General features: G+C 31.7%; 1 protein-coding gene across 1 annotated transcript in view; it reads left to right on the top strand.

The window, feature by feature from the left end:
- Positions 1 to 16,069, top strand: part of LOC119602877 (homeotic protein female sterile-like) — a 42,795-nt gene extending 26,726 nt beyond the window's left edge. Inside the window, 6 exon segments of the mRNA XM_037954651.1 lie at positions 5,468 to 5,523; positions 10,198 to 10,606; positions 10,828 to 12,838; positions 12,912 to 12,952; positions 12,955 to 13,085; positions 15,840 to 16,069. Coding sequence (XP_037810579.1) covers positions 5,468 to 5,523; positions 10,198 to 10,606; positions 10,828 to 12,838; positions 12,912 to 12,952; positions 12,955 to 13,085; positions 15,840 to 15,905 — 2,714 coding nt within the window. The 3' untranslated portion in view covers positions 15,906 to 16,069.
- Positions 16,070 to 18,651: the final 2,582 nt, after the last annotated feature.

Here is an 18,651-nt window from a genome sequence, read left to right as displayed (position 1 = left end):
TAAATTTCTTGTAAAATTCCACTAGAAACAAAACAACATACACTTTAAGCCCTCTGGAGGACTATGGACCAGTTTCAAAACAAAAAGAGAAAGGGGTTTAAAAGCTGCTGAAGGTTTTATATTAAATGTCCTCTTATGAAGATTTTACTGTAATATACATTTCTAGTAAAAGTTCAGGAGAATTGCAACAAATTACACATTGACTCCCAGGGGGGAGGGGGACACTAAACCAGTTTCAGACCTTTATCTAAAGGACTTTAAAAACATAGAAGGATTTAAATGAAGTGTCCTTTTATGAAGACTACTGTAATAAACGTTTCTAGTAAAAGTTGAGGAAAATTGTAACAAATTAGACTTTCACTCCCAGAGGGGACACTAGACCAGTTTTAGACCTTTTTCCTAAAAGTTTAAAAAAAAACTGCTGAAGGTTTTATATTAAGTATGCTCTTATCAAGGCTTGTTGTTACAAACTTTTCTAGCAAAATTTATGAAAAATTTTTAAAAAATTACAAATTGAAACTTCGGGGGACCCTAGACCAGATTCAAAACTTTTTCTAAAGTTTTTTAAAAGCAGATCAAGGTTTTAAATAAAGTGTCCTCTTACCAAGACTTATTTCTACAAATGTTTCTAGTTAAATTTCAGGAGAATAAAAACAAATTACATTTTGACTCCCTGGGGGGACACTAGACCAGTTTCAGACTTTTTCTTAAGGTCTTTAAAAGCCGATGAATGTTTTCAATTAAGTGTCCTTTTATAAAGACTTATTGTTATAAACATTTCTAATAGAAATTATACTTTGTATCCCCCAGGGGAAACTAGACCAGTTTTGCCTTTAGTAGGCAGTTTAGCGTACACACACTTTTATTTTATTGTTTTCTCTTTTGTAAACCACGTTTTAAATAAAAATCTTTGTTTTTAAAAGATATTTTTTGACAGTTTTTTTACAAATTAACTTTTTAAAATAGAAAAATAATTTATATTAAATTTAAAAAACAAAAATGCAATACAATAACTTTAACATAAAACTAATAAAAAAAGAAAATATATATTTGTTTTTTTTTTGTAGCTTAAGACACAATATAAGAAAAATATATTTAAAAAAGAAAACGATAAGAAAACAAAAGAATGTATAACACCCAAAAGCAAAGCTATAAGAAACTGTAAAAAGTTTTTTTTCAGTAATTTTTGTTTAAAAACGCGTTTGATTTATTTTTCGGCTGTCGGCTTTCCCCTTTACACATTGTTTGCACGTTTTTTTTTGTACAATTATTAAAAAAAAAAATAAAAAAATTTAAACAATTTTTTTCTACAAACAAATGAACTGGAACAAAAAAATAAAATTTTATTTCAACGTACAATTTTGAAATTGTAAATTATATATAAATATTAATAAAAAAAATTAATTAAAATTAATTTATAAAAAAAATTTTCCCCACAAAAAAAAAAACATTAAAAATAATAATAATGATAATTGTTTTATGTAAACTTAAGCGTACTATTTTTTTTTTGTATTTTTATAATTATTGATTATTTTTTTTTTTTAATTTTGCAGCTTAAAATGATTTTTTTTTTAATTATAAAATAAATTATACAAAAATTATTGAAAGAAATAAAAAAAATCATAAAAAATTAAAGTTTGTATTAAAATATTAAAAGAAAACCACACAGTTTACTATATGTTGTAGCTTATACGTTAAACAACAATTAAATTAAAAAAAACAGCCTCGTCCTTTTGCTCGAAATATTAATAGAAAAATTAAAAGAAAAATAATAAAAATAATTTGACCAATTTTATTAAAAAAATCCTTTCATTTACCCATAAAATTGGTTAAACATTATCCTTTAAAAAACAGAAAAATTTAGCTAATTACACAATTTTTCATTAATAAAAATGAAAAACAAAAATTAAGGGAAATTATATTTAAAAACAAACATAAAAATATAAATTTAAATTAGTTAACACAAAAAAATAAAATAAAAATTATTACAAAAAAAAATTATACAAACATTAATAGTAAACAAAATATTGCAATTTTAAAGAAAAGTATTAAAAAAATAATATTTTTCTTAAAAACCAAAATAAAAAAAATCAATTAAGTTGAAAAAAAAAATATAATTTTCTTTAAAAAACTTTTTACTTTGTTATATATTATTGGCGTGATTATATTAAATATGTTTAAATACACAACAAAAAATATTTTGTAAAACTCTGCAGTAGAGAAAAATTAGCAGAAAAAGAAATGGTCCTTAAACCCCAAAGGTTTTTGGTTTAAATTAAAAAAAATATTTTTTTTTGGAAAACTTATATACAGTAAAGGAAATTTAGCAAAAAAAGAAAATGTATATAAAATTACTAAGCGGTCTCTAAACCCCCTTGGGGTACTTGGTACTTATTTCAAAAAAAAGTAGCTTCATTAATTAACACATTTTCCTAGGCCTACAATAAGAAGAACTGCTTTTTTATTCAATTAAAGGCAACTTATATAAATTGTGGTCTGTTAACCCCCAGGGGTTCCAAAGAACCTCTTGAAAATTATTAAAACAATATTTTAGTTTAATTTCTAAAGAAAACTGCAACTTTCTGTTCAAATTTTATTCGAATCTAAACAATTTGCACTTTAAAAACTTCCCGCCTCCTGAGGGGACTCTAGACCAGTTTTAATGCAAAAAGAATAAATGTCTTCAAATGACATTTCAAATACTGGATTCTAGTTTATTTACGACCTTATTCCCATAATCAAAGGAATTTTTTAATTTATTATTGAGATTTATAACAAATTGCATTTTAAACCCCCCGGGGCACTCTAACCAGATTCAAATTTGTTCAAATATTGAAATAGCTTACACTATCTAAAGTTGTTTCTCAAAATAAAAGAAGAAACAACTAATTGAACTAAACTTTGGGTTCTGAGAGGTCAAAGGTCAACTTCGTTTTGGATATCCCTAAATACTTAAGGTGATGCTGTGGTATTTTGAACCCATAGAGAGTAATTTTAAATGTCCAGAATTTATAGAAAATTTTAATTTTTTTAACGAGAATTATAACAAATTATACCTTAACCTCCTGGGGGGACACTAGACCAGATTCAAATTTGTTCAAATATATTCTAAAAATAAAAGAAAAAACTACTAATTGACCTAAATTTTCGTACGGGGTTCTTAGGGGTCAAAGGTCAATTTCATTTTGGTTATCTCTGAATACTTAATATGATTCTATTGACCCACAGGGGTTTTTCAAAAAAGACCCCCGGGGGGACCTGTGGTAATATTGAGTGAAAATGTTCGAGTTTGTTTAGATAAGCATGAAATTAAAAAATTATCTAAGAAGAACCTTTGAAAAATTATCCAAAATTATCTTCAGCAATATGAAATAAATTTTAGTTTTTCTTTTGAGACGATGATAGAAAAGCCTTGGAGTTTAGTTTAAAACATAAAAAAGTTTCGCTTGTAAATTGGAATTTACAAAATTTTACAAAAAGGTGCCCCGGGGGACCTTAAGCATTTGAAGTTAAATTTTTAAATTTGTTTAGATTTTTAAATGATTTCTTCTAGAAGTTTAGATCAAAATATCAATAAAGTTTATATTTTAAATGAAAAATTAAAAAAAGACCCCCGGGGGACCTTCAGCCATATGAAATTGAAATGTTAACGTTTTTCTAGATTATTTATAAGACAAAAATAGAGAAGCCATTGACATTTGGTTGAAAACATTAAAAAGTTTAAATTTGTTATAGAAGTTTTAAAATAGTGCCCCTGGGGACCTTTAGCAATATGAAATTAAAATGTTTACGTTTATCTAGATTTAACAAGAGTTTTCTTACGAGTTTTCTATAGAAAGGCGTTGAAGTTCATTTTAAAATATAAAAAAAGTTTTGATTAAAAAAGAAAGAAAAGAACCCCCCAGGGGGACCTGTTGCAATAAGAAATGCAATCGTTTTAAATTCTTTCAAAATTTTCATTATAAAACATAAAGAGAAGCCTGTAAGTTCAGTTTAAACCTTAGACATATGAATTTTAAGATTTTCTTTAGAAGCCTTTGGGGGGACTATAAGCCACTAATATGAAATAATTTAAATACTTTTTTAAAACTTTTGTTAAAATCATTTTTAAACTAAAAACTTTTAAAGAAATACCAAAGGAAGGAAAGAGTCTTGACAATTGCATTTTAAGGTTTTCTTTAGAAACCCCTGGGGGGGACTATAAGCCACCAATATGAAATAATATGCAATTTTATTAGGAAATTTAAATACTTTTTGAACTTCTGTTAAATGTTTTTTTAATTAAAAACTTTTAAAGATAGAACCAAGGGAAGGGGTCTTAAAGCTCCTTTAAAGAACTTGGCTCTTAACTATTTTTAGTGCCATTCATTTTCAATTGTTTTACAAAATTCTTTTAGAAATTTTTTATGGTAATTAATTACTTTTTTGCTAAATTTTCTCTACTGCTTATAATTATTTTACAAAAAAAGTTTGTAATTTTTTTAATTTTATTATTTTTTTTTCAAAAATAAACTTTTTAACTTTTAAGTGTTATTACCACAAACAAATCTTGTTGTAAAACAATATTCTTAAAAAAAAACATTTCATTTAATTAAAAATATTATTTTTTTTTTTATACATAAACTAATAATTATTTTAAAAATAGTTTATTTTATTTAAAGAATAATTTTTCATAATTTTAATTGTTGTTTAGCATTATAGAAAAAAAAAACATTTTTCAATAAATCTTAAAAATAAAACAAAAGTTATAAATACATATTAGTTTTTATAAGTATTTTTTAATTTTATAATAAATTTTTTTTTGTTCTTAAACTAAAACTAATTATTAAATAATAAAAACAAAACAAAAAAATATAAAAATAATTATATATATAAAAATATAAAATAATTAACCTCAAAAAATTAAAAAAAAAAATAAAATTAAATTAAACAAGAAAAGCAAATCATACATTACAAAGTACGTACGTCATCAAACATTTAAAAATATAAATGAAATTAAAAATTAAAAACAAAAAAACCAACACTTACTCATATATATATTTATGGTGGATTTATAAAAAAAACAACAACAACAAGTATAATAAACATAAACCACAATGAAACCATAACTTTAATATTAAAATACTAAATAAATTATAAATTTAAGTTTAATTATTAATAATAATTAAAGTAAAAACAAACAAAAAAAAAGAAATCAATACAAAAAATAAACGTGTTTTCAATTACAAAAAAAAAAAAAAGAACAACAAATCCTTAGCTGCTCTCTCTATTATCCTTACAAGTTTGGGGCGGGTTACACAATTGCTAGCGTTTTCTCTTTTTTTATTATTACAGCTATAGCTCTACAATGTCCTTACAACTCACAGGTATTTTGTTTTTTTAAGTTTATTTATTTTTCTCTTCTATAATAATTATTAATTATCTTTTGTTTTTCTCTGTTTTTTTTTACCAAAAACGTTTTTTCCAGGCGATGCTGAGGGTCCACCGAAAAAGAAAAAAACCCGCGACTCAAATGGTAGCAATGTGAGTAGTAAAATATCGTCAAAAATTTATTATTTTTATAATTCTTTATTTTTGCAAATTTTATTTATAATCAAACTAACAAGTGTTTTTGTGTTTTGATAAATTTTGACCCCTTAAGCACCCAACTGACTCTCCTTAAACACATGTTAGGTTACACTTATAGACCCTTTTTTTGTTCTTAGTTATATACAATCTAGTATAACATGTTGTCTATATTCTGAAACTCTTAAAGTGTAATGTAGTTAGTTAAGTCTATAGCCTTATTTATAGTCCATTGTGTAATCAATATTCTAGTCTATAGTTTAGTCTGCAGCCTAGACAATAGTCTATGCAATTCATAGGTGTATTTTATGGTCTAGTTGGTATATATCCTATTTAGTAGCCTAAGCAATAGTCTTGTCTAAAGACTTATCGATGGTCTGATCTATAGTTCAGTTCTAGGTCTAGTTCAGTTCTAGGTCTAGTTCAGTTCTAGTTCAGTTCTAGTTCTCTTCTAAATCAGTTCTATTCTAGTTCTGTTCTAGTTCTGTTCTAGTTCTGTTCTAGTTCTGTTCTAGTTCTGTTCTAGTTCTGTTCTAGTTCTGTTCTAGTTCTGTTCTAGTTCTGTTCTAGTTCTGTTCTAGTTCTGTTTTACTTCTGTTTTAGTTCAGTTTTAGTTAGGTCTAGTTCTGTTCTAGTTCCAGGTCTAGTTCTGTTCTAGTTCCAGTTCTAGTTCAGTTCTAGTTCAGTTCTAGTTCAGTTCTAGTTCAGTTCTAGTTCAGTTCTAGTTCAGTTCTAGTTCAGTTCTAGTTCTAGTTCAGTTCTAGTTCAGTTCTAGTTCAGTTCTAGTTCAGTTCTAGTTCAGTTCTAGTTCAGTTCTAGTTCAGTTCTAGTTCAGTTCTAGTTCAGTTCTAGTTCAGTTCTAGTTCAGTTCTAGTTCAGTTCTAGTTCAGTTCTAGTTCTGTTCTAAATCAGTTCTAGTTCTGTTCTAAATCAGTTCTGTTCTAGTTCTGTTCTAGTTCTGTTCTAGTTCTGTTCTAGTTCTGTTCTAGTTCTGTTCTAGTTCTGTTCTAGTTCTGTTCTAGTTCTGTTCTAGTTCTGTTCTAGTTCTGTTCTAGTTCTGTTCTAGTTCTGTTCTAGTTCTGTTCTAGTTCTGTTCTAGTTCTGTTCTAGTTCTGTTCTAGTTCTGTTCTAGTTCTGTTCTAGTTCTGTTCTAGTTCTGTTCTAGTTCTGTTCTAGTTCTGTTCTAGTTCTGTTCTAGTTCTGTTCTAGTTCTGTTCTAGTTCTGTTCTAGTTCTGTTCTAGTTCTGTTCTAGTTCTGTTCTAGTTCTGTTCTAGTTCTGTTCTAGTTCTGTTCTAGTTCTGTTCTAGTTCTGTTCTAGTTCTGTTCTAGTTCTGTTCTAGTTCTGTTCTAGTTCTGTTCTGTTCTAGTTCTGTTCTAGTTCTGTTCTAGTTCTGTTCTAGTTCTGTTCTAGTTCTGTTCTAGTTCTGTTCTAGTTCTGTTCTAGTCTGTTCTGTTCTAGTTCTGTTCTAGTTCTGTTCTAGTTCTGTTCTAGTTCTGTTCTAGTTCTGTTCTAGTTCTGTTCTAGTTCTGTTCTAGTTCTGTTCTAGTTCTGTTCTAGTTCTGTTCTAGTTCTGTTCTAGTTCTGTTCTAGTTCTGTTCTAGTTCTGTTCTAGTTCTGTTCTAGTTCAGTTCTAGTTCATGTTCTAGTTCAGTTCTAGTTCAGTTCTAGTTCAGTTCTAGTTCAGTTCTAGTTCAGTTCTAGTTCAGTTCTAGTTCAGTTCTAGTTCAGTTCTAGTTCAGTTCTAGTTCAGTTCTAGTTCAGTTCTAGTTCAGTTCTAGTTCAGTTCTAGTTCAGTTCTAGTTCAGTTCTAGTTCAGTTCTAGTTCAGTTCTAGTTCAGTTCTAAGTTCAGTTCTAGTTCAGTTCTAGTAATCAGTTCGTTCTAGTTCAGTTCTAGTTCGTTCTAGTTCAGGTTCTAGTTCAGTTCTAGTTCTGTTCTAATATCAGTTCTAGTTCTGTTCTAAGATTCGGTTCTAGTTCTGTTCTAGTTCTGTTCTAGTTCTGTTCTAGTTCTGTTCTAGTTCTGTTCTAGTTCTGTTCTAGTTCTGTTCTAGTTCTGTTAGTTCTGTTCTATGTTTCTGTTCTAGTTCTGTTCTAGTTCTGTTCTAGTTCGGTTCTAAGTTCTGTTCTAGTTCTGTTCTAGTTCTGTTCTAGTTTGTTCAGTTCTGTTCTAGTTCTGTTCTAGTTCTGTTCTAGTTCTGTTCTAGTTCTGTTCTAGTTCTGTTCTAGTTCTGTTCTAGTTCTGTTCTAGTTCTGTTCTAGTTCTGTTCTAGTTCTGTTCTAGTTCTGTTCTAGGTCTGTTCTGTTCTGTTCTAGTTCTGTTCTAGTTCTGTTCTATTCTGTTCTAGTTCTGTTCTAGTTCTGTTCTAGTTCTGTTTCTAGGTTCTGGGTTCTAGTTCTGTTATAGTTCTGTTCTAGTTCTGTTCTAGTTCTGTTCTAGTTCTGTTCTAGTTCTGTTCTATGTTCTGTTCTAGTTCTGTTCTAGTTCTGTTCTAGTTCTGTTCTAGTTCTGTTCCTAGTTCTGTTCTAGTTCTGTTTCTAGTTCTTTTCTAGTTTCTGTTCTAGTTCTGTTCTAGTTCTGTTCTAGTTCTGGTTCTAGTTCTGTTCTAGTAGTTCTGTTCTAGTTCTGTTCTAGTTCTGTTCTAGTTCTGTTCTAGTTCTGTTCTAGTTCTGTTCTAGTTCTGTTCTAGTTCTGTTCTAGTTCTGTTCTAGTTCTGTTCTAGTTCTGTTCTAGTTCTGTTCTAGTTCTGTTCTAGTTCTGTTCTAGTTCTGTTCTAGTTTGTTCTAGTTCTGTTCTAGATCTGTTCTAGTTCTGTTCTAGTTCTCTTCTAGTTTCTGTTCTAGTTCTGTTCTAGTTTCTGTTCTAGTTCTGTTCTAGTTCTGTTCTAATTATGTTTTAGTTAGGTCTAGTTCTGTTCTAGTTCTGTTCTAATTCTGTTCTAGTTCTGTTCTAGTTCTGTTCTTGTTCTGTTCTTGTTCTGTTCTAGTTCTGTTCTTGTTCTGTTCTAGTTCTGTTCTAGTTCTGTTCTAGTTCTCTTCTAGTTCTGTTCTAGTTCTGTTCTAGTTCTGTTCTAGTTCTGTTCTAATTCTGTTTTAGTTCTGTTTTAGTTCAGTTTTAGTTAGGTCTAGTTCTGTTCTAGTTCCAGTTCAGTTCTAGTTCAGTTCTAGTTCAGTTCTAGTTCAGTTCTAGTTCAGTTCTAGTTCAGTTCTAGTTCAGTTCTAGTTCAGTTCTAGTTCAGTTCTAGTTCAGTTCTAGTTCAGTTCTAGTTCAGTTCTAGTTCAGTTCTAGTTCAGTTCTAGTTCAGTTCTAGTTCAGTTCTAGTTCAGTTCTAGTTCAGTTCTAGTTCAGTTCTAGTTCAGTTCTAGTTCAGTTCTAGTTCAGTTCTAGTTCAGTTCTAGTTCAGTTCTAGTTCAGTTCTAGTTCAGTTCTAGTTCAGTTCTAGTTCAGTTCTAGTTCAGTTCTAGTTCAGTTCTAGTTCAGTTCTAGTTCAGTTCTAGTTCAGTTCTAGTTCAGTTCTAGTTCAGTTCTAGTTCAGTTCTAGTTCAGTTCTAGTTCAGTTCTAGTTCAGTTCTAGTTCAGTTCTAGTTCAGTTCTAGTTCAGTTCTAGTTCAGTTCTAGTTCAGTTCTAGTTCAGTTAGTTCAGTTCTAGTTCAGTTCTAGTTCAGTTCTAGTTCAGTTCTAGTTCAGTTCTAGTTCAGTTCTAGTTCAGTTCTAGTTCAGTTCTAGTTTCTAGTTCAGTTCTAGTCAGTTCTAGTTCTGTTCTAGTTCTGTTCTAGTTCTGTTCTAGTTCTGTTCTAGTTCTGTTCTAGTTCTGTTCTAGTTCTGTTCTAGTTCTGTTCTAGTTCTGCTCTAGTTCTGTTCTAGTTCTGTTCTAGTTGTGTTCTAGTTGTGTTCTAGTTGTGTTCTAGTTCTGTTCTAGTTCTCTTCTAGTTCTGTTCTAGTTCTGTTCTAGTTCTAGTTCTGTTCTAGTTCTGTTCTAGTTCTGTTCTAGTTCTGTTCTAGTTCTGTTCTAGTTCTATTCTAGTTCTGTTCTAGTTCTGTTCTAGTTCTGTTCTAGTTCTGTTCTAGTTCTGTTCTAGTTCTGTTCTAGTTCTGTTCTAGTTCTGATCTAGTCCTGTTCTAGTTCTGTTCTAGTTCAGTTATAATTTTAATCTAGTTCTGTTCTATTCTGTTTTAGTTCTATAGCAGTTTTGTTCTAGTTCCATTTTAGTACTGTTTGGTTCCATTCTAATTCAGTTCTAGTTAAGATTTGGTTCAGTTCTAGTTGAGTGAACCAGATCAGCTCAAGTTTAGTTATACTTCAGTTCTAGTTTACTTCTACTTCAGTTCCATTTAAGATCTGGATTAGTTATAGTTAAAGTCTGGTTCCGTTCTAGGTTTGTTTTAATTCCAGTTATTTTTTAAATTTTAAACTCTTACAATACTTTCATTAAAATTGTAATCATGAATTTTTAGGTTCCTAATTTTACATAAAACTTTAACATTTAAACCTTTCCTTATAAATTGTACGTCCATATTCGTTAAGTATTTTGAAATTGTACAAAAAAAGAAAATGAATGTAAATTCCTCTTTCATAAATTCATACCATAAAATGTCTCATGATATCATATCTATATAACGCTTTATTATAGGTAAATAATTTAATAACAACGCCCACAAGTGTAACTGGTAGTGGTGGTATGACCACAACAACTGCTTCAGCAGCGGGAGCAACAACAACAGCAGCAGCAACAGTTAATACTGTACCATCACTAAATTTAACTGCTAATGCTACGGTACAAGGAGCAGCCGCAGCAACAACAACTATACCACCGACATTAACCTCACAACAACAGCAGCAGCAACAGTTAGCAGCAGCAGGTGTAAATAGTCAGTCAACAAGTGATTTATTAGGAACACTTGCTGGCAACAATACAAATACCAACAGCAACAGTAATTTAACAAATGAACCTCCTCTAACGGCAGCAACAGCAGCAAGATCATCATCACAACAACAATCAAGAAGCCAATCAAGATCATTGCAACAAGTGACGGAAATGTGTAAGTTGAAAGAGAAAAGATGCACAATAAAGAAATATCTCTTTTTAGTTTTTTTAAGTTTTTCTTTTATTCATAATACGTGACTAATCTTTAATTATTTTTTTTTGTTTTAAATTTCATATTTTCATTTACGAAACCCCTTTCCATAATTCCCAACTATTCCTTAAACCATAAAATGAATTGACAATTGTTTTTGTGGCTGTGTTTGAAACCCCGTTTAGTAAGAGTTGTAACACCAACGTCTGCAGCTAATAATAGCAATACTTTAGATGCAGCAGCAGCTTTAAATAACAATAATAACAACAATCCAAACAAAACACCTTCAGCAACGCCTACTTCACAAACAACACCAACCACTGTTCCAATTCCAGTAACCGCCAGTGCTGGTGGCACAACACTAACACCGTTCAGTAGTGCCACCGGTGTTGGTTCTGTGATTGGTGGTGGTATGGGTGTTGTTGGTGGAGCTAGTACTGGTGACAGCACTAATGGACCAAGTGACTTGACAATGCCACCAAATTCTGCTGTCGGTGTGAATGCAACCGCCGCTGCAACAGCCCTCACCACGGCCTTAAGTGGTGGAGGAGGTATGGGCGGTGTTGGCAATAATAATAGTGGTGGTGTTGCTGTCTCAACCGTGGCGAGTACCGCTGGTGGAGCCAGTGCTACGACCAGCACGAGCAGCAGCAGCAACAGCACAAATATTAGTAGTGTTGTTGGCGGCGGCGGCGGTGGTGGCATACGCATCGCTAGTAATTTACACAAACTGCCTAACGAAGTGGCTGATACGCCCGCCAGCATTGGTGGAGCAGCAGCCACCTCGCAGGTAACGACCACAGCCTCCTTGGCTGCAGGACTTAAACAAATTCCACAATTTGATGACCCTGTTGAACAGTCGCTTGCTTCATTGGAACAGCCGTCTCTGTTGGCTCCGCCACCAACCAGTAAAAGCGCTGCTGATAATTTCCTAATGGCTGCTGCTGGTATTAATGCTGCCCATTTAATGCAACAGCAAACCACACAACAACAACAACAGCAGCAGGTGTTTGAGAGCAGCCAGCAGGCTCAAGCCAGTCATGCCAACAACCAGCATCATGTGGAATTCATGAATGAATTGTTGTCGAAAGGTGCCGCCGCTGCTGAGAATGTGCCCGGCATGAATGGCAATCACTTCCCCTTAATGCAGTTCGGTTTGATGGAGGGTCTCAACTCCATGATGCAGCAGCAATTTCAACAGGCTGTGCAACATCAGCATGCGCACAACAATGGCTACAATATGGCCGATGTAGCCGCCTCCAATGCCTTGGATAGTTTGGGCTTGGGTCTGGGTCTACCGCATGGCGCTGGAGCGGGTGGTTCTTCGATATTTGATCAGCTGCCGGGACGCAATGATAATCATTTGCTGGCCATGATGATGAGTAGCGGAGCAGCTGGTTTACCGGGCAATTTATCTTTAGGTGGGCCCCCAACTGGAGGCCCTTCAGTAGGCGGTAAGAAAGATTCAAATACGAATAGTGTGCTGGGTCATCTTGATCCAGCGCTACAGTCTTGCAATAAACTGCTTATTACGCCCAAACCCATAGAATCCATGATGCCTAGTCCGCCCGACAAGAGACCGCAACAGTCACAACAACAACAGCAGCAACAGGCATCGGGCGTGCCACCTCCCCAACAATCGCCCTCCGATTTGAAAATACCCTCCACAGCCGGCATGTCCGCCGGCGTTGGCGGCGGTAATCAAGTCAATTTTGCACAAGCATTCAAAACCCATGAACAAAATGTTAAAAATCCCAGTTCGTGGTCTATACTCGCCTCGGCGGGTTCACCACAAAACACCCCCACTTCGAACAAAACCAAACCTGCCATGGACTCATTCCAGCAATTCCGTAATAAAGCCAAAGAGAAGGCCGATCGCCAAAAGCAGCTGGAGGCCGCAGAAAAGGAGAAAGAACAAAAACGCCAAAAAGAAGCGGCCGAAAAGGAGCAGCAACGTAAACAACATCACTCCAAATCTTCGCATATGGTTGGGGTGGGTGGCGGTTCAAATTCCAGCAGTAGTGGTGGTAATGGCAATGGCAGTACGGGTGTTAATAGTTTAGCCTCACAGCTAAGTGCCACACATCATCAGTCTGTGTCGGCTGCTGCGGCGGGAGTACAACCACATGCTCATGGCGGGAGCAGCAGTACGGCTCATTTGGCAGCCTCCATAATGGATGTTATGGAAAGTGGGAGGTGAGTTCTATTTAGATTTTGTTGAAATAGAGAAAAGAATTTTAAAGCATTTGCTGTTTTTTTAATTTTGCAGAAAAAGTGTACATGACATTCAACCCTCCTTGTCGCGAGTGGTTATGATTTAAAGGCTTCACCCAAGGGCAGTGGTTCACCAGCTGGCGCTGCTCAACATCACCACAAGATCGTGCTTGCTGCTAAGCGCGCGGAATTAAGACGCATGGAACAAGAACGTAGAAGACGAGAGGCGGTAAGTTTTAAAATTAACAAAATTCAAAACTCTAAATATGTAGTTCTATTTATTTCAGTTTTAATTCAGTTCTAGTTCTATTTTAGTTCAGAATTCTGTTCAGTTCTAGTTCATTCTAGTTCAGTTCTAGTTCTAGTTCAGTTCTAGTTCAGTTCAGTTCTAGTTCATTTCTAGTCAGTCTAGTTCATTCTAGGTTCAGTTCTAGTTCAGTTGTCTAGTTCAGTTAGTTCTAGTTCAGTTCTAGTTCAGATTTCTAAGTTCTAGTTCAGTTCTAGTTCAGATCTAGTTTCAGTCTAGTTCAGTTCTAGTTCAGTTCTAGTTCAGTTCTAGTTCAGTTCTAGTTCAGTTCTAGTTCAGTTCTAGTTCAGTTCCAGTTCAGTTCTAGTTCAGTTCTAGTTCAGTTCTAGTTCAGTTTTAGTTCAATTCTAGTTCAGTTTTAGTTCAGTTCTAGTTCAGTTCTAGTTCAGTTCTAGTTCAGTTCTAGTTCAGTTCTAGTTCAGTTCTAGTTCAGTTCTAGTTCAGTTCTAGTTCAGTTCTAGTTCAGTTTAGTTCAGTTCTAGTTCAGTTCTAGTTCAGTTCTAGTTCAGTTCTAGTTAAGTTCTAGTTCAGTTCTAGTTCAGTTCTAGTTCAGTTCTAGTTCAGTTCTATTTCTATTCTGTTCAGTTCAGTTCTAGTTCAATTCTAGTTCAGTTCTAGTTCAGTTCTAGTTCAGTTCTAGTTCAGTTCTAGTTCAGTTCTAGTTCAGTTCTAGTTCAGTTCTAGTTCAGTTCTAGTTCAGTTCTAGTTCAGTTCTAGTTCAGTTCTAGTTCAGTTCTAGTTCAGTTCTAGTTCAGTTCTAGTTCAGTTCTAGTTCAGTTCTAGTTCAGTTCTAGTTCAGTTCTAGTTCAGTTCTAGTTCAGTTCTAGTTCAGTTCTAGTTCAGTTCTAGTTCAGTTCTAGTTCAGTTCTAGTTCAGTTCTAGTTCAGTTCTAGTTCAGTCTAGTTCAGTTCTAGTTCAGTCTAGTTCAGTTCTAGTTCAGTTCTAGTTCAGTTTTAGTTCAATTCTAGTTCAGTTCTAGTTCAGTTCTAGTTCAGTTCTAGTTCAGTTCTAGTTCAGTTCTAGTTCAGTTCTAGTTCAGTTCTAGTTCAGTTCTAGTTCAGTTCTAGTTCAGTTCTAGTTCAGTTCTAGTTCAGTTCTAGTTCAGTTTCTAGTTCAGTTCTAGTTCAGTTTCTAGTTCAGTTCTTTCTAGTTCAGTTCTAGTTCAGTTCTAGTTCAGTTCTAGTTCAGTTCTAGTTCAGTTCTAGTTCAGTTCAGTTCTAGTTCAGTTCTTCTAGTTCAGTTCTAGTTCAGTTCTAGTTCAGTTCTAGTTCAGTTCTAGTTCAGTTCTAGTTCAGTTCTAGTTCAGTTCTAGTTCAGTTCTAGTTCAGTTCTAGTTCAGTTCTAGTTCAGTTCTAGTTCAGTTCTAGTTCAGTTCTAGTTCAGTTCTAGTTCAGTTCTAGTTCAGTTCTAGTTCAGTTCTAGTTCAGTTCTAGTTCAGTTCTAGTTCAGTTCTAGTTCAGTTCTAGTTCAGTTTCTAGTTCAGTTCTAGTTCAGTTCTAGTTCTAGTTCTAGTTCAGTTCTAGTTCAGTTCTAGTTCAGTTCTAGTTCAGTTCTAGTTCAGTTCTAGTTCAGTTCTAGTTCAGTTCTAGTTTCAGTTCTAGTTCAGTTCTAGTTCAGTTCTAGTTCAGTTCTAGTTCAGTTCTAGTTCAGTTCTAGTTCAGTTCTAGTTCAGTTCTAGTTCAGTTCTAGTTCTAGTTCAGTTCTAGTTCAGTTCTAGTTCAGTTCTAGTTCAGTTCTAGTTCAGTTCTAGTTCAGTTCTAGTTCAGTTCTAGTTCAGTTCTAGTTCAGTTCTAGTTCAGTTCTAGTTCAGTTCTAGTTCAGTTCTAGTTCAGTTCTAGTTCTAGTTCTAGTTCAGTTCTAGTTCAGTTCTAGTTCAGTTCTAGTTCAGTTCTAGTTCAGTTCTAGTTCAGTTCTAGTTCAGTTCTAGTTCAGTTCTAGTTCAGTTCTAGTTCAGTTCTAGTTCAGTTCTAGTTCAGTTCTAGTTCAGTTCTAGTTCAGTTCTAGTTCAGTTCTAGTTCAGTTCTAGTTCAGTTCTAGTTCAGTTCTAGTTCAGTTCTAGTTCAGTTCTAGTTCAGTTCTAGTTCAGTTCTAGTTCAGTTTTAGTTCAATTTTAGTTCAGTTCTAGTTCAGTTCTAGTTCAGTTCTAGTTCAGTTCTAGTTCAGTTCTAGTTCAGTTCTAGTTCAGTTCTAGTTCAGTTCTAGTTCAGTTCTAGTTCAGTTCTAGTTCAGTTCTAGTTCAGTTCTAGTTCAGTTCTAGTTCAGTTCAGTTCTTAGTTCTCAGTTCTAGTTCAGTTTCTAGTTCAGTTCAGTTGTCAGCTAGTCAGTTCTAGTTCAGTTCTAGTCAGTTCTAGTTCAGTCTAGTCAGTTCTAGTTTCAGTTCTAGTTCAGTGTCTAGTTCAGTTCTAGTGCAAGTTCTAGTTCATTCGTTCTATTCAGTTCTAGTTCAGTTCTAGTTCAGTTTAGTTCTAGTTCAGTTCTAGTTCAGTTCTAGTTCATCTAGTTCTGTTCTAGTTCTAGTTCATTCTTTAAGTTTCAGTTCTAGTTCAGTTCTAGTTCAGTTCTACTTCACAAGTTCTACTTCAGTTCTGTGCATTTCTGTTTATTTTCTAGTTCTGTTCTTTTTAAGTTTTCAATTTGTTAACAGTTGTTTAATAATTTTTTTTTTGCCTTTTACAGAGAGCTGGTCACATCGATATGAATATGCAACGTGATTTAATGGCAGCCTTTGAAGAATCACTTTAATATATGGCTAAATAACTTTCATTGTGAGAAAAATTGTTGAAATATCTCTTGTCATTTTTTAAACATTAAAAAAAAAAACTATATATAGTATATAACATAAAAATATTATATTATGAAACTTAAAATTAATTTATAGAAAACACACACACAACTAATATAATTAATAAAACAAAAAAACCAACAACTAATTGTACTAAGTTTATAAATAAATAGACGAAAAGTTAGAAAACAAAGAAAAAAGAAATACTTTAAAAAATTAAGAAAAATTTACACAAAGTAAAAGGAAAAAAACAAAAACTATTTATAAATAAAATTAATAAATTTAAATAAAAAAGGAAAAACAAATAAATATTGTTTAAGAAAAAATAACGAGTAAAACAGTGAAAAAACAATCAACACTAAATTAAATTAAATTTAAGCCAGAAAAAGAGCAAGAAAGAATAAGGAAAGAGAAGGCAAGAGAAGAAGAAGACACACACAGTTTAGAACAACAACAGTAACAACAACAAAACATAGTTCAACGAAGTTTAATAAGAAGCAAACACATGGAGTAAAATTATTTTAAAAGTTTTTAGTTTTATGTTTTTTAATAATTTTAATTATTATTAAAAAACAGCATCGTTATTTAATTGTAATACTTTTAAAACAACAACAATATTTAAAAACAACATACTTTATTATTTTTTATTATTATTAAATAAATGGCATAATTTCCTTTCTTATTATTATTATTATTATATTATTATTATTACTATTAATTAACTTTTGTAAGTTTAATAAATACAATTTTTTATATTATTTACTTATTTTTTATTTAATATAATTTAAATTTAAATAAATTATTGTTTATTTTCTTTTTTTTTAAATAAAACAAAAACAGAAACCATTTCTTTAATAAATAATTAAATAAATAATAAAAAACAAAATAAAAATAAACATAAATGTATTAGTAGTAAACTACTTTTATTGTAATATTATTATTATTATTATTATTATTATAAAATTAAAAAAAATATATATAACAAAAACAAACACAAAACAAAACACTTGTAATTATTATTATTATTAAATAAAAGAAAAAAAACTCCCTTTATAAGTAAAAAATCGTAAAAATAACTTTAAAGACTCCACATCTTTAAACTACTTATAAAACATATTAATAATAAATATAAATATATTAAAAAAAGTAAACAAACTTAAACTTATAAATATTATCTAAAAAAATCCCCATAAAACTTAATAATTCTCGTTATTTACTTTATTTTTTTTTAATAATTTTATGTTTTTTATAAAAAAATATTATTTTTTCCCTACAACTTAAGAAAAAACATCATTTTCTTTTCAAAGTAAAGTTTTTTTAAAGAAAAAAAAAACAATAATCTATAAAAAACACCAATAAATTAATAAAACATAAACAAAAATCTTAACACCCTCAACCCCTTCAAAGAAAACTTTAATATTTATAAAAAAATATTTTAGAAAAACAAACCAAATCCCAACCCTGTAATTGAAAAAAACCCTTTTAATCGTAAAATACAAATTTTTCTCTAAAAAATATAAAACATTTTGTGAAAAAACCATAAGAAAACCTTCCCATAGTTGAATGAAACATCATGTTGTAATAAATAACTAAAAAAAGAAGAAAAATAAAAAATAAATAAAAAATAAAAAAATAAACTTAAAAAAAAAAAACAAAAACAACTTAATCTATCTATAACCATCCATAATTATAGTAAAAAAAAGATGAACAATTCAAGAAGAACCACAAAAAAATATATAAAAAAATTTGAATTAAATTATAAAACAAAAAAAGCAATTCATTTTACTTACACAGGACAACAAAAAGTTTTAAACCAGAGATCTAATTTCTATTTTTCTAAAGGATTCACATCTAACCCCAGAATCTGCCTTGAATACATTGAAAAAGAATTTTGAGTTCAAATTCTGATTCAGCACAACTCAATCCTATCCCTAAAAGTAAACAGTAGACTTCTCCGTGTTGTCTATAGGGGCACCTTTGTAGGTGCAGTTTGGAGTTCTTATTGGGTTTATTGGTAACAGCACTTTTAATTTTGAAGATTACAACATTAGCGTCGAAATAAGGCATGTCTTTGAATTTGGCAAGTCTACACTTTGAGTTCTGGGCGATACCGACCATAAGCAGAGTGCGCTTAGATTTCTATTCCCTGAGTTCTAGTTCAGTTCTAGTTCAGTTCTAGTCTAGTTCTAGTCTAGTTCAGTTCTAGACTAATTCAGTTCTAGACTAGTTCTAGTTCAGTTCTAGTTCAGTTCTAGTTCAGTTCTAGTTCTAGTTCAGTTCTAGTTCTAGTTCAGTTCTAGTTCAGTTCTAGTTCAGTTTTGCTTCAGTTCCAATTCAGTTATAAATCAGTTTTACATCAGATCCAGTTAGGTTCAGTTCTTGTTTTGTTCTAGTTCGATTCTAGTTCAGTTTTACATCAGTTCCGGTACAAATACATTTCTAGTTCGGTTATAATTCAGTTTTACATCAGTTCCAGTTCTGTTACACTTATGTTCTGGTTCTGTTCTACTTATGTTCTGGTTTTGTTCTAGTTCTGTTCTAGTTCTGTTCTTGTCCTCTTCCAGTTCTGTACTAGTTCTGTTCTAGTTCTGTTCTAGTTCTGTTTTATTTATGTTCTAGGAAATCCTGGCTATATGGAAATCCGTGGATATTATTAAGACACACATTACTAGGGGGTCGGAAGTGACGATTTATGTTGATAGTCAG

The sequence above is a fragment of the Lucilia sericata genome, unplaced genomic scaffold, assembly GCF_015586225.1.
Source record: "Lucilia sericata isolate MDLA Ls3-8-SP2 unplaced genomic scaffold, ASM1558622v1 Contig000259F_arrow, whole genome shotgun sequence".
NCBI lineage: Eukaryota > Metazoa > Arthropoda > Insecta > Diptera > Calliphoridae > Lucilia > Lucilia sericata.
This window is presented reverse-complemented; position numbering and strand designations above follow the sequence as displayed.